Raw genomic sequence first — 16,315 nt, 5'->3', positions numbered from 1 at the left:
TAAAGACATTATAAATTTACTCAATGTAGGTAGGAGAGAAATATGTGTTTTTCAACTCCCAGAGCATATGGGGCATTTGCAATGGCAACAAAGATCACCACTATTATAGATTCCTGCAACATCGCCCACCCCCACCATCTCACCAATTTCCAAATTTTTACAACGTAAAGTAATTGATTTCAGTCTCAAGCTGCATGCACCAATTTAATTTTATCAGAAATAGATGAAAACTGAGAATGAGTCCATATGTGGATAAAAAATTAATTCAAATTTCATATAATTTGTTGAAGAGTTTTGTAAAAAAGAAAAAAAAAAAAAAAAAAAAAAAAAAAAAAAAAAAAAAAAAACACGGCAGAAGTACACATTTTGTATAATTTTTTGTACCAATGTAACCATAGTGTACGAGGATTACTTAAAAGTTCTAGGCCTACCTAAGAATGGATTAAGTTAAATGTATGTTAATAAAACTTTGCATATAATAAGTTCAACACTTTAGAAACTTAGACAATATAATGTTCTTTTAACTGAAGCAGCTGGGTTTTTTCCCACTCAAAAGAAGTTTGCTTTTGTTTAACGACACTACTAGAGCACAATGATTTATTAATCATGCACGTAGCCCAATGGTAAAATGCTTGCCTGATATACGGTCGGTCTGGGATCGATCCCAATCAGTGGGCCCATTGGGCCATTTCTCGTTCCACCTTGTGCACCATGACCAGTATATCAAAGACTGTGGTATGTGCTATTCTGTCTGTGGAATGGTGCATATAAAAGATCCCTTAATTGGTACTATAATGGAAAAATGTAGCAGATTTCCTCTTTAAGACTATATATCAAAATTACCCCAAATGTTTAACATCCAACAGCCGAAGATTAATAAATCAATGTGCTCTAGTGGTGCTGTTAAACAAAGCAAACTTTAACTTTAACTTAATCTTACACCTTCGAGCCAAAACCTGTGATTCATGGAAGCATGCAAACATGCTAACTTCACAGCCTGATTTTCCAAAGAAAGAAAGAAATGTTTTATTTAACGACGCACTTAACACATTTTATTTACGGTTATATGGCGTCAGACATATGGTTAAGGACCACACAGATTTTGAGAGGAAACCCGCTGTCGCCACTACATGGGCTACTCTTTCCGATTAGCAGCAAGGGATCCTTTATTTGCGCTTCCCAGGCAGGATAGCACAAACCATGGCCTTTGCTGAACCAGTTATGGATCACTGGTCGGTGCAAGTGGTTTACACCTACCCATTGAGCCTTGCGGAGCACTCACTCAGGTTTTGGAGTCGGTATCTGGATTAAAACTCCCATGCCTCGACTGGGATCCGAACCTAGTACCTACCAGCCTGTAGACTGATGGCCTAACCACGACGCCAACGAGGCCGGTGACTTTCCAAAGAGCCTTATGATAATCTGATAAAACTATGCTGACATGCTGAAGCAATTGCATAAAAACACCAAAGTCAAACATCACTGAAAACATATATGAACAGTGTACTGTTCCATTTGACAAATCTTGCAGTGGGAACCAGCCTCGGTGGTGTCGTGGCTAAGCCATCGGACATAAGGATGGTAAGTACAGGGTTCGCAGCCCGGTACCGGCTCCCACCCAGAGCAAGTTTAAATGACTCAATGAGTAGGTGTAAGACCACTACACCCTCTTCTCTCTCACTAACCACTAACAACAAACCCACTGTCCTGGACAGACAGCCCAGATAGCTGAGATGTATGTGTGACCCAGGACAGCGTGCTTGAACCTTAAATGGATATAAGCATAGTGGAAGAGGACAAACTCTGCTATCACTGCTTTGATTAAAAAATACACGAATCAGCTATTGTATTTGTTTCAGTTACTTCATGGTAACTTTGTAATGTCTTGATTTAACGAGAGGCAGGTTTTTAATTAGCATTACACAGGCCTCTGAGAACTAAAAGTTTGCATAATCCATTTATGGGTTACACAAAAACAAATTTCAGGTAACCCATTTTGTTGTTACGTAACCCATCATGACCATGTAAATGATGTCATAAATTCAATGCCAAACGAAAAATGGGTTACGCAAACTATACTAAAGCAAGCGACGTGCGAACGAAACTATTGCTCTCGCAAATTTTCAGAGGTCTGTCACTTATTCCCTTCCAAGTTAGGCCTAGCACTTGTCAGTCACCCCCAAGTGGTAAAGCGATCGCTTAATGCACAGTCGGGTTAGGATCGATCCCCACCGGTGGCCCCATTGGTCTATTTCTCATTTCAGCCAGTGCACCACAATCGAAAAGAGTAGTCCATGAAGTGGTGACAACGGGTTTCCTCTATATATATATATATCTGTGTGGTCCTTAACCACATGTCTGACGCCATATAATCGTAAATAAAATGTGTTGAGTGTGTCGTTAAATAAAACATTACCTTTCCTTTCTTGTCAGTCACCCATCATTCTTCTATTCATCACATTGCAAAGACCTCCATGTGAATGTTTCAAACATTTATGGACAAGTAGATACATGTACATGTATATACGTACCTTGAGAGAGAAAGGCATCATGATACCAAAAAAAAAAAACTTTAAAGATGAATAAATGTTTAACATGGACGTTTTTAAGTTATCAATGAATTCTTACTCTCATTTTGTGCATCAGATGACTGAAATTAAAAAAGTAGAAGCATATAAACATATATTATATACCTGTATGTATACATGTATATATTACACACAATGTGATGTATATATATGACATTGTATATATATAATATATAATATATATATATATATATATATATATATATATATATATATATATATATATATATATATATGACATTGTATATATATATATATATATATATATATATATATATATATGAAGAGTTTCATCGCAAAATGTGATAAACGCCAATATACACACCCAATCCTAAAAACGTTCTATTCCAAACCACCATAAACACTATGCCAGTTTCTCTGCAATCTGCAATATATTCTCAGACAATCGTATCGCATTTTGCTGAAAACTGAATTTGAACTTGTGTTTGTCTACGTGTGAACAGTGTCTAGTGGTGTTCGCACAATGGTTTTTAATATGGCGTTTATCACGTTTTGCAATGAAACTCTTCATATATATAAAATGGCCACTCAAAGGACCTGGCAAGTGGCCATTGTGGACAGGTGGCTGTTATATGCAGGTAAATAAAAACACATATGAAAGAGAGAGAAAAAGAATTTTTTTACAACATAAAGTTTTTACTCAATTCATAATTGAATATGTTTTGTTGAAAGTCACTCCATCATTCACCATTTAAAAAAGTCATTCATCTTTGATTGATTTAAATAAGTCCACAAGACACAAAAGATTGCAGATAAGAAATCATTATACTTTAACAAAAGGGTCAGTTTGCCAATGTATAATGTCTAACAAACATTGTGGCAGACGTACTGTCGCAACTGCTTGTCTGACTAGCAGCAATCACACACCTTGGACTAATCTACCTGCCTGGCAGTGTTGCTGAGTCGGATATGTATGTAAGTTTGGTGCAAGCCTTACTTCCACCAATAATAAGTCACCGTGCAAATTAAATGACCGACAATATCACACAGATATAAGATAGAAATCTGATTAATGATGCACTGGAGCATGTACCTGTTTTGTTTCAACTTAAGTAAATCAACAAGTTTATATTGTGATTGAGACAGGCCAATACATGTACATGTATATATCTTGTGACTGTTATCCATTTTGGACAAAAAATAATGTTTCATTGTAATTTTGTGGCCGTTATAGCAGGTTCAACCATTAATTTTGGTCAACAAATAGTGACCGCTGGCCGCATTGAACAGGTGGCTTTTATATACAGGTAAAATAAAGAAGGAAATGCATTGACAGGATTTATGGTGACCATTATAGACAGGTGGCCATTATAAACAGGTGGCCATTATATACAGGTGGCTGTTAGACCAGTTTCGACATTTTATATATAATAAATTATACACAGGTACATGCACACGCACACACACACAGACACAAACACACCACACACACATACAGTGAAACTCCTATAAACCGAACACCCATGGGAGCGAATAAAATATGCAGTAAAAGAGGGGTGTTTGGTTTACTGAGGTTTTAAGAAATAGCCTACTTTGCCTAGTTTACAACCATTTTTATTTTTACTTGATTATGTCGGATACGGTCGATTTCCCAAAGCCAAATGAATCACGTAATGATTGTAATGTTGGTTCAGGTAAAGTTTCGTATTTGTTCATAATTTTAACTATATCATGCACTGACAACTCTACACTACACCATTTTGCTGGATTTTTCGACATGTTGATGATCGATATGAAATGGTATTGACATACATGTATCTAAGCTGCGACTTTGACAACTGATTGATAAGGTCGAAACAGGTGACACTCCTTCAAAGTTTTTTATCGTTCAGTCTTCAGAGGTAACATTTGTATTAAATAAACACTTCAAAAACTCCTTGTTTTTCCAGGCTAATATAGTATCAAACTAGTTGGCACCTATCCTACAACCCCCCCCCCCCCCCCCCCCCCCCCCAAACCTTGGATCTGCCCTCAATTTTACACGGAAACATTCTAAGATAACTAAATTCTTTTGTAACCATTATTTGTTGCAATCAGGTTCCTGGAAGAAACAAATCACATAAAATTTCAAACAAGCTGAAAGTTGAGTTCTTACCGGAGAATTATCATCTGGATCTTCATAAACCTCTGCAAATAAACCCAAGAGCCAGTATTACACACCATATGAGAGTACCTGAAACACTACTAGCTAGACAACCTGTATAAACTAATAAACGAATGAATATTAAATGACACTTGCACATAAAGTAAAAACATGCATTGGGTGTCAAACAAAGGTACTGTAGATCCTGAAATTAATGTGATCATAATATTAATACGAAAAATGCGACCTCATGTTATTCGCATTAATAATTAATATGACACATTTATTTCTCTGTTTTGTCCAGCAATAGTCCAGCAAGCTATGTGTCACTCGGTATTAAAACAAAGATTAAAATTCTAATAAATTTATAAAACTGGAGCACAATTCAGACAGACTAACTGTCCAATATTCCAGCAAAAACCGCCATGATTTATCACACGTAAATGGGTTTTAGCACGCTAATCCTGAGGTTGACCCTTTCTTTGTTTTTACTGTTCAAGTTCGCTGCAACTTTGTTGGCATATCTTAGAAAGATACAGTTGTAACTGTACATGTATCCTAAAGATTAGTCAAATTTTTATAACTATACATGTTATGTAAATGATTGCTGCAAAAATATGCTTTAAGTTGATCTCACCAAAAACACTAGGGACTAAACAGGTTAATTGATGTGTACACAGACATGTTAGTGGGTTGATCTCATTGAAGACAACTGTAATTCGGATTTAACCAAAAAGTACACAAACAAGTGTTGTTAGGAAAGTAATATTTTGAAGGGAGGCCATTCGCATTAATTTCATGTCGCATTTTAGTCTGCCCGCCGCCAACTCGCATTAATTTAGGTACGCATTAATTTCAGGATCTACAGTATGTGAATTAGTGAATCAATGATAATACACAGTGTATAGCTGTAGTAAATATTTTTAAACAATCATAAAACACTGTATCATTTATAAACTGTTTACTAGTATCAATGAATCAAAGGTATGTGAATCAGTGAATCAATGATAATACACAGTGTATAGCTGTAGTAAGACACTGTATCATTTATAAACTGTTTAGCAGTATCAATGAATCAAAGTTTAAGTCATTTTGTACTGAACAACAAGGAACTAATGACAGACATCAACATAATTTTTCCCTAAAAGATATCAGTAGTTAAATCTCCAAAAATAGCATTAAAAAGGTACACGTTAGAAAAAACACACAACCATCAGCCTATTTATTAAATATATATGTATTACAGTTTAGACATTCACAGACAAACATACATGTATCAGGGGTGGGGAAAAGCCCTTTTCTCCCAGTCTGGGACCGATTCTCGATCTCTGAGACCGAAATTATTTTTTAAAAACGTGTGTTTGCCAGTCCCACTTTTGTCATTCTTGTCGGTCCGAACCACCTGTCCATTTCTATTATTGGAACAAATTCTTATCCGTCAAGTGGACCGGCCTGCCCAGACATCGGTATCTCATGCATGATTTAAAATAATAAATAAATAGTGGTCAGTATAGCTTGTGTTTCAGACGTCTGTGATTTTAAAGTCTGCCTAAGTATATATCGTCAGTCACTGAAGTCGGACCTACACATGTACAGTAGTGTCAATCCACAGCCACTAGGCTAGACATTAATTTTGTCAAAGTTGCTGAGCCAGTCAAGAGATAAAACAGATGTTAACAATAACACCATTCTTGGTGAGAGAGCCATCAAGGTATTACACTCCAATTAAAACAAAGGACCCAGAGTTTGCAACTGGTTACAATCAACACCTGTCAACACCTATGTACGGAGCTTTGTCGGGTCGAGTGTCCCTGTCGGAAGCAAGAGACTTTTGTGCAATACAAACTGCTTGAAATAGCATAAAATATACTGAAATAATCAATAAATGTATTTATTGTTGACTGTTCAATGTAGTCTATCCAATAATTATAAAGGATTTTAAAATTAACAAAAGGTTTCCACTTTCTTGTTAACAAGTGGGAGTAAACAGAACAGCTACATGTACTGGTTATCTCAAGAGCCAGTAGAGGTCAGATTTCATCCAATCAGTGATGACGTTATTAATCTCTTTGTTTAAACATGTGCTAGCTCAGGCTGTCAACGCTTCAACGGTGCGATCTTTTTATGAATTTTCAGGACACAGTACTGAATACTCGTACTTTTTCATATATGGGATTTAAATTCATAACTTTTATTCCTTTTTTATATTATTTATTCCATTATGTAAAATATATACAATTTGTGGGGTGTTTTTTTCCCAAAAAAAGGTTATTTTTTTTATCCTTTCTTTTTCCCCTTCTCACCACCTCCCCCCCCCCCCCCTCCCGTTAATGAAGACATCAAGCGGGACCGATTGACAATTTTATTTTTCCCCACCCCTGACATGTATATATAGAATGGAACAGATGACCAAAGATCCATTTTTTAAAAGAAATAATGTTTAACTTTTCAAGAGAAACTGTGCCATATTTACCATTACCTTTGCCATGACTGGAAAAAAAAACCTCTGAAAAAGTTGCCATCTATGTACCACAGTGAGAAACAGCACTTACAGCAATTCACATGTGCATGTACTGTACAGTAATGAATAAATTTAAAGGTACAACTTTCAACAAACATTGTATGTTAAGATTAATTTTATTTTAAATTAATATTTATTAAATAAAATTATATATGTACCATTTTTAAAACTGTTTTGGAATACTTTTTGCAGTCACTAAAAAAAACCTATTTTTGAATCAAAGACTGAATGTATCATAGTACAAAATATATATAAAAGGCCTATACATGAAAAGGATTAAAAAAAATTCACTATTTTTATGTTCCTACATGTTATGCTAAATTTTTATAGTAAATTTATTATGTGTAACACAAAAAGTGTTGGGCAATAAAACTAGACAAAACCCTCAGTAAGAACATTGTCTGCAATTTATAATCAATAAAAAAATATAATTTTTTTTTTTAAAAAGAACAAAGCATTTTTACCGTCAGTCTGTGGCACCGGTGGCTGAAATTAAGAAACAAACAAGACACTTAACATTTCATTTCAACTGATATCCAATTAAGGTTCAAGCACACTGTGCTGGGCACAAACCTCAGCTATCTGGGCTGTCTGTCCAGGACAGTGGGTTAGTTGTTAGTGGTAAGTGAGAGAGAAGTGGGTGTTGTGGTCTTACACCTACTCATCGAGTCATTAAAACTCACTCTGGGTGGGATTCGGTACGGGGCTGTGAACCCAGTACCTACCACCCAGTGGCTTAATCACAGTGGCTTAATCACAACACCACCGAAGCCAGTAAACTTTACAATTATACATAACAATTTGATACTTCTGCAGCCTTGCAAATCAAGACCTGTGTAGTTGTTGATGTCATTGTTGTGCATGTGTGTTAATTCATGAGTGCACATGTGTGTATGTTTGTTTCAGTTCATGCTGAATAAAGATGCAGGGGGGGGGGGGGGGGGGGGGTAAGGTGTTGAATTCCCACCATGCTCAAGCACATGTTCGCCTTTTTTTAACATGTATTTTCTAAGGCAGCATGTATCGACCTCCTTTAGAAACTTCACTTGCAATAGTTTAGACACCCTCCCCCCACCCCTTGCATAAGTTCCTGCAGATGTGCCTGCTAGTTTGCATAATGTGGGCAGGTAAATGTGAGACCCTATTATTATATTTCATATTAATTCCTGATTGTTTTAAATTTCATTCTATAACGTATTTAAATTTTACTCTTTATGAAAAAAATAAGAGTAAAGTTTGTTTTATTTAACAACACCACTAGAGCACATTGATCTTTTATCTTATCATCGGCTATTGGACGTCAAACATATGGTCATTCTGACACTATTTTTTTAGAGGAAACCTGCTGTCGCCACATAGGCTATTCTTTTACGACAGGCAGCAAGGGATCTTTTATTTGCACTTCCCACAGGCAGGATAGCACAAACCATGCCTTTGTTGAACCAGTTATGGATCACTGGTCGGTGCAAGTGGTTTACACCTACCCATTGAGCCTTGTGGAGCACTCACTCAGGGTTTGGAGTCGGTATCTGGATTAAAAATCTCATGCCTCGACTGGGATCCGAACCCAGTACCTACCAGCCTGTAGACCGATGGCCTAACCATGACGCCACATAGGTCGGTTTACTCTTTATAAGTGCATGTGTTTACTTTTTCATCATTTGTCTGTACCTGCAGAGTTTAGGTAGTCTTTGGTCCGTAAACCAATATATTAGGTGAAATTAACGTACTAACCTGATGAGCATTTCTGGCTGGAAGTGCAGGTCTGCCTACAGGTTTCGGGGGTGTAATATCATCTGGTACCTGGAACATAAATGAAATTATTGTATAAATAGCTATGAAATATATAGATCTACAGAAACCATAAAAGTAATATTTAGTGAAAAGTTATATTTTCACTATATATTAGTTACAGTGAAAATATAGAAATTGTATTATTTTTTATGAACAAATTCATGATTCAATTATCTCCCTTGTAAATTATTACATTTTAATTATTGAGGTCAGTGTCGCTTCATCATTTTTAAATTTGATGATTACCAGGAAGGAAGGAAATGTTTTATTTAACGATGCACTCAACACATTTTATTTACAGTTATATGGTGTCAGACATATGGTTAAGAGCCACACAGAGAGAGAGAGAGAGAGAGAGAGAGAGAGAGAGAGCAGAGAGAGAGAGAGAGAGAGACAGAGAGAGACAGAGAGACAGAGAGAGACAGAGAGAGAGACAAAGACAGAGAGAGAGAGAGAGAGAGGAAACCCGCTGTCACTACTTCATGGGCTACTCTTTTCAATTAGCAGCAAGGGATCTTTTATATGCACCATCCCACAGACAGGATAGATAGTACATACCACAGCCTTTGTTACACCAGTCGTGGTGCACTGGTTGGAACCAGAAATAGCCCAATGGGGCCACCAATGGGGATCGATCCTAAACCGACCAAGCATCAAGCGAGTGCTTTAACACTGGGCTACGTCCCGCCCCACTTGATGATTACCAATGCATCTGATAATATTTAACAAATAAAACATGTAATTTAAACAATTTAAAAAATGGATATGAAGTGCAATTATGATAAAATATCTAAAACTGATTGTGTATGAAGCTAAATAATGAATGGATGGATGGATGGATGGATGGATGATTGGATGGATCTTGATGGAAGGATGAATGGATGGATGGATTAGTGGGTGGATAGGTAGATGGATGGATAGATGGATGAATGGGTGGATAGATGGAAGGATGAATAGATGGGTTTTGAATGGATGGATGGGTTTTGGATGGATGGACAGGTGGATTAATGGATGGTTGGATAGATGGATCAGTGGGTGGATAGGTAGTTGGATGGATGGATGGATGGATGGGTGGGTGGGTGGGTGGGCGGATGGGTGGGTGGATGGATGGATGGGTGGGTGGGTGGGTGGATAGGTCAATGGATGGGTTTTGGATGGATAGTTTAATGTTTGTTTTGTTTATTGGTAATTTAACATATAGTCTCAGAAAGGAAACACACTTCATTTTTCCATTAGTAGCAAGGGATCATTTATCTGCACCATCCCAGACAGGATAGCACATACCACGGCCTTTGATATACCAGTCATGGTGTACTGCCATGAGAAATAGCCCAATGGGCCCACCGATGGATGGATGGATGGTGGGTTGGAGAATGGGTAGAGGTATGAAAAGGTGAATGGGTTGATGGATAGAAAGGATGAGTGGAATAATGGATGGATAGAAGGATTGATGGAGTGGGTGGATGGGCAGATGAATGGGTGGATAGAACGAAGAATGGATGGACAGAATGATGGATGGATGGAAGGATGTGTGGAAGAATGATTGATGGATGGAAATAAGGATGGGTAGAAGAATGGATGGATGGATGGAGATGAAACTTTACCTCATACAGTTCTGGTTCATTAGTTTGCTCTGGATTTTGCCAGTCATCATATTCCTAACAAAAGAAAATAACAAAAAAAACAGCAGTGAAAACAATCAAGCCTAAAACATCATATTTCTAAAACAATCAGTTGTAATATTTGTTTATCTTAAGACAAAATGCACAGGTGCAGCTGTCCATTTATAAGTATACTAAAAGGCAAAAGTTATTGTGACATGGATTGTTTGGAGTAATAAATTTGTGAATGGATTTATGGATGTAAACCAGAGAAAATGTGCATGAAACAGCTCGAAGAAATGCAACCAAGCAGTTGTTGCAGCGATTGCATGCTTTGTGCAAGAAATTCTGTCCAGTGTCCACCATGAAAGGCCAGACATTCAGTTGTAAATTATTGCCACTCTGTGCAGCCTTCAGAAGTCCAGAAGTCCAGAAGCCAGAAAAACACCATTAGTGAACTGTTTGATGCAATTTCATCATGCCATGCCTCAGTGAAAATGACAGATGGCGAGTCATAGGGATGTTTGAATTTGGGACCTCACAGCGTGATGTGACATGTTAATTCAACGCACACAGAAACACCATATGGCACTTATGGCAACGATATGAACAAAACAACCAGGTCAGGGATCCCGAACCACGCATCTGCGAAACAGGTTCCAGCCAGCAACACTCACAACCCGTACCATCCCTGGCAACAGAGTGTATCAGTGAGGACAGTCTGACGACGTCTACACATCTACAGCATCCGTGCAAGACGCCCAGCCATAAGGCCAATCCTGATGCCAGAACATCAGAATAATGTTGATGTTCTACCCTGGCCTGCCAGGTCCCCGGATTTGTCACCAATCGAACATGTTTGGGATGAAATGGAGTGACGCTTGCGATATCTTCCAAATCCTCCAGCAACACTGCAGGAACTCCGGCCGATCCTTCCTCAGATCTGGAATGGCATTCTCAGAAACTTTCTCCAGCATTTAGTGGCCTCAATGAGACGACGGTGCCAGGTCTGTATCAATGCTCAAGGTGGACACATTCACTACTGACTGTGTGAATTTCGCTCTGGACCCTCTCTAGTGATGTGGCTCATTTGCATATGGCAGGTGCGCCCTTTTCATGGACTATTGCTCGTTTCCATATCTTCAGACATTTCTCTTTCCATGTTATAATGTTTCATACATGGCAGTAAAAACTTATCATCAATTATCTTTGTCTTTTGTGTGTCACAATAACTTTTGCCTTTTAGTATATAAAATTATATGTTAGGTCATTACAAAAAGGATATCATCATAGAAAAGAAATGCATATAATGTTTTCATTACTTGAGAAATACCACAAAATACTTTGAATTCTTCTTTGGGGTTTTTTAATTTGCGACTTAAATGTTTTAATTTGTGACAGACACAATGTGTTATTAAATAAGACGTCTTTGGAATAAAATGTCTTGCTACCATAAAATGATTGGATGCTTTTAATTTGTGATGCATAATTCTTGATTAAATGAAATTCTAATTTAAAAAAAAAAAAAAAAAAAAAAAAAAAAAAAAAAAAAAAACAGCCCGCACAAAAAATAAAATAAAACAACAAAAACAGCAAACAAACAAACAATTAAAATAAAATACGTCAAAAATCAATTTCAAAACAAAAATTAAAATCTATTATTAAGAGTTAATACCGTGTAATTTCAGTTTCTTTTAACATAGACATGTGCAACTATGGCCTAGAAAACTTAACATCTACAGTGATCTTACCTTCCACTCCATGAATTCTAGACAAAAATGTGACAATAGTTTAAACTCAAAAGAATAAACAATGTGATATTTCATGTTTTTTGTCAAATATGATTTATATCTCATGAAGTTTGAAATCATATCTCACGAGTCGCGTTTGCACGAAGAGTGTAATATGATTGCAAACTTCACGAGATGAGATATAAATCATATTTGACCCAAAAAAAATGAAATTTTCTATTTATTATATAACTTTTGGCAATTTACTTTTATTTTTAAAATGCCAGCAGCAAAACAGTTCCGGCTTTCTTACAGTGAAGATAACACTTTCTACAGTAACAATAACACATTTTCGAGTGAAATAGTTTTAAAAAATTCACTCTAAAATGTGTTATCATCACTGAGTAACTGATAACACTTATATTTCACTGATATTTTAAGATATTTCACTAAATGTTAGATAATAATATAAACTATCTTATATAAATAATGATGGGTATATAACCATGTTAAATAATGTTACTGTGTAATCAAAGTTTGAAAAGTAAATATAATTAATACATCTAATTTTCTTGAAATAAAAAGTAATAATGTTAAACAATGAACATTATGTACTGCAAAGATTAAACTGTCATTCGCTAAATCACCAAATGCAATTTACACTTGAATTAAGACGAATGTATGTCATTACCAATTAGCAAAAAAAGCTAATTCGAAAACTTTGTCATTTGTATGTGTATAGCTATTTAAAAATAATAATTCTGCTAAATGTTACTCGAATTTAGCTATAGATTTTCTGATCATATTCGCCAAATTGCCATTAGTATTAGGCATCTAGTTTAAACCCTAGTAATGAATATGCAATGCACTTGATAACAATATTTAAAGCTGCAGTCTATAGAATATCTTTATATTACGTATTTAGAACAGATGGTCAACTTTTGTTTTCTTCTCAGATATCAGGGTTTCTGCCAGAGGGTAAAATGGGTATGGTGCCATACCCAATTTTTTTTGGGAGATTTCTTTTTTTAAGTTAATCTTTTGACAAAATTAATTACTCTTATCATTAGTGTATGATTTTTTTAACCCTAACCCTAAATTAACCCATTTTCTTTATGGGGGAGGTCCCCCTGATGAAATTGGTTGCATTCAATTCCATAGTGCTATACCCAAATTTTTTTTTCTGCCACAAACACTGTATATATATATATATATATATATATATATATATATATATATATAATATATAAAATTATTCAACTTGTCTTAGATCTACATGTACATGTATGCTACATTCAAATCCTCTAAATATGAAATAAGACATTGTGTATTTATATTACGGTAAACAACCATTTGCTTGCTACAGTGAAAGGTATTGAAATTCTGCATAAGCTGCCAGCAACTACATGTAAAACAGAGAGAAAATATAGAACATATTGGGTACTTAAACCTCTAAAATAAAATGAGAATGAAATGAGAATATGTCAGGGCACGAAAATTCAAAAGGCACGAAAATTCAAAATCCATAAAAACTAAAATTTTGGTTCTTTATTATAACACTGTCAGGCAATAGATAATTTCCAATAATATTTTTGTTCTAGGAGTAAATAAATGCCCGATTCAATCCTTTAAAGAGTTTGCTGCCAAGCAACTTTTTTTCTTTCTTTTTTATGGAAACCAAACTGCACACTTTATAACCAGTTCTAACAGTCTATGAGAAAACCCTCCAAAAAGTAGCCAAAATATTTCACACTAGCTGTAAAATATACAGGCCAAAGGATTTTGATCTGCCTTTAATAATAATAATTTAAAAAAATATATACTGTTTTTGCATTTCTTTTGAAATTGGTATTAATAGAGATTAAGACCACAAAGAAACATGTTTCACATCTAACAGAATATTTGTAGCTCTTGTATTTTTTGCAAGCAAAAAATAAAAATATTGTTATGTATTATGTAGTTATTAATAATACTTAATTTTCAAAAATGGACTGTTTTTTTTTTAATTTTTTAAAATGATATTATGCATGAATTCCTACTGGTGACTTTGGCCTGGGTTTTTCCAATATAAACAGTCACAATTTGCAATTCACATGAATTAAGGAACCGAAAAGGCAGATCTCTGAAACGTGTTTGTTCAGTACTCATGCAAATTTTAGTTGCCCATAACAATATTTTTTTTAAATCCATGCATTAAATTTAAGACTCCAAATACGTGATTATAAAAGCTTTCACAAATGATATGGGTTACCTTGACCTTTGTGGTACACTGTACAATGCATTTAGCTTATACAATACAATGCTTTCAGTAAATAATCCTAATCCTAGCTAATAACTCAGCTACAAACAGAGGGACGTCTGCCAGTCAAGTATCAACATCAAATGTTGAAACATGTGTCTCTGGCAAAGTTTTGTTTTGTTTAACGACACCACTGGAGCACATCGATTAATTAATCATCGGCTATTAGATGTCAAATATTTGGTAATTCTGACTCGTAGTCATGAGAGGAAACCTGCTACATTTTTTTCTAATGCAGCAAGGGATCTTTTATATGCACTTTCCTACAGACAGGAAAACACATACCACGGCAGTTTGTCCAGTTGTGGTGCACTGGCTGGAACGAGAAAAACTCTCGCAAAGTGGATAAAATTGAGAATGAATTCTTCCCGTTTTTCCCTGTCATCACAATCGTCCACCATTTTTAAAAAGCTGCATGACCTTTATGGATGACAGAAAGCTCATTCCTGAGTAACTCATTGGTCTTTATTTACTGGTAATAAAGTTTGGTTGAACATTGCTTTATATTTTTGTTGTCTGCACTATAATCCACCAATTACATGAAAATTAAACGACCTTGAAGAAAATGATTCCACAGTAAGTTACATACATGTATATATGGCTTAGTCACAGTTTATACAAATTTCTATTCTCATAGACCCGCAACAGGCCTCTGAGGATTAGAAATCTGCGTGACCCATTTATCGGTTACGCAAAATAAATCCAAGTAACCCATTTCCTTTTTGCGTAACCCGTTATATACAAGTAAATGGTGCTCCAAATTTAGCACAGACAAAAAATAGGTTATGCGCAAATAGGCCTGCGCAAGGAATTGAAGGAGCATTTGGATGAAATTTCGAGCCCTGAGTATATTGAATGGAGAAAGAAAGCCATGAAAAAATGTCACTACCTGTTCTGCAGGAGGGGAAGGGAGAGGAGGGGACATAGAACCATTGGTTGCCCCATGGTCAATGTCAAACTCATCATACTCATCATCCTGTTTAAAAACAAACATTGTGTTACCTTGTAGTTATAACATGGATGGATCAATGAATGAACAAACAAATGAACAAATGAACGAACAAATAAATGAACAAGCAAATGAATGAATGATCAAATGAATGAACAAACAAATGAATGAACAAACAAATGAATGAACAAATAAACAAAAAAATTAACAAATAAACAAACAATGAACAAACAAATGAATTTACATATAAATACTATGAATGAATGGAATGAATGAATGAATGAATGAATGAATGAATGAATGAATGAATGAATGAATGAATGAATGAACGAACGAACGAACGAATGAATGAACAAATGAACAAACAAACAAATTTACATATAAATACTATGAATGAATGGAATGAATGAATGAATGAATGAACAAACGAACGAATGAATGAACAAATGAACAAACAAACAAATTTACATACAAATTTACATACAAATGAACACATGAATAAATAAAAACAGCCTTGGTTATTAAATGGATCTCCGAGGAATAGGAGTGACAAAAACATAATCACATGTATATAGTTATAATGTAAACAGAGAATTATACTACATGAGCAGATTTCCATTTCTGAAAACTCAAGAGTGGAAAATAGCACTCCTCAAAATGTTGCATGAAAGATCAACCTCCTCGAAATCAGTGTTAAAGAGGAAAGACAGGGATCGAGATGGTTAGTCT

At 35.5% G+C, this 16,315-nt stretch overlaps 1 protein-coding gene across 3 annotated transcripts in view; it reads right to left on the bottom strand.

Moving 5' to 3' along the window:
* LOC121383267 (B-cell linker protein-like) overlaps positions 1-16,315 on the bottom strand; it is a 73,065-nt gene that overhangs the window by 33,523 nt on the left and 23,227 nt on the right. For all 3 annotated transcript variants that reach the window (XM_041513182.1, XM_041513180.1, XM_041513181.1), the window contains 6 exons: positions 15,527-15,613; positions 10,612-10,665; positions 8,948-9,016; positions 7,678-7,699; positions 4,705-4,736; positions 2,629-2,650 (listed from right to left, as the gene is read on the bottom strand). In XM_041513182.1, the coding sequence (XP_041369116.1) occupies positions 2,629-2,650; positions 4,705-4,736; positions 7,678-7,699; positions 8,948-9,016; positions 10,612-10,665; positions 15,527-15,613 (286 nt within the window). The remainder of the gene's footprint in view (positions 1-2,628; positions 2,651-4,704; positions 4,737-7,677; positions 7,700-8,947; positions 9,017-10,611; positions 10,666-15,526; positions 15,614-16,315) is intronic.

Source organism: Gigantopelta aegis, chromosome 10 (genome assembly GCF_016097555.1).
Source record: "Gigantopelta aegis isolate Gae_Host chromosome 10, Gae_host_genome, whole genome shotgun sequence".
NCBI classification, from domain to species: Eukaryota; Metazoa; Mollusca; class Gastropoda; order Neomphalida; family Peltospiridae; genus Gigantopelta; species Gigantopelta aegis.
This window is presented reverse-complemented; position numbering and strand designations above follow the sequence as displayed.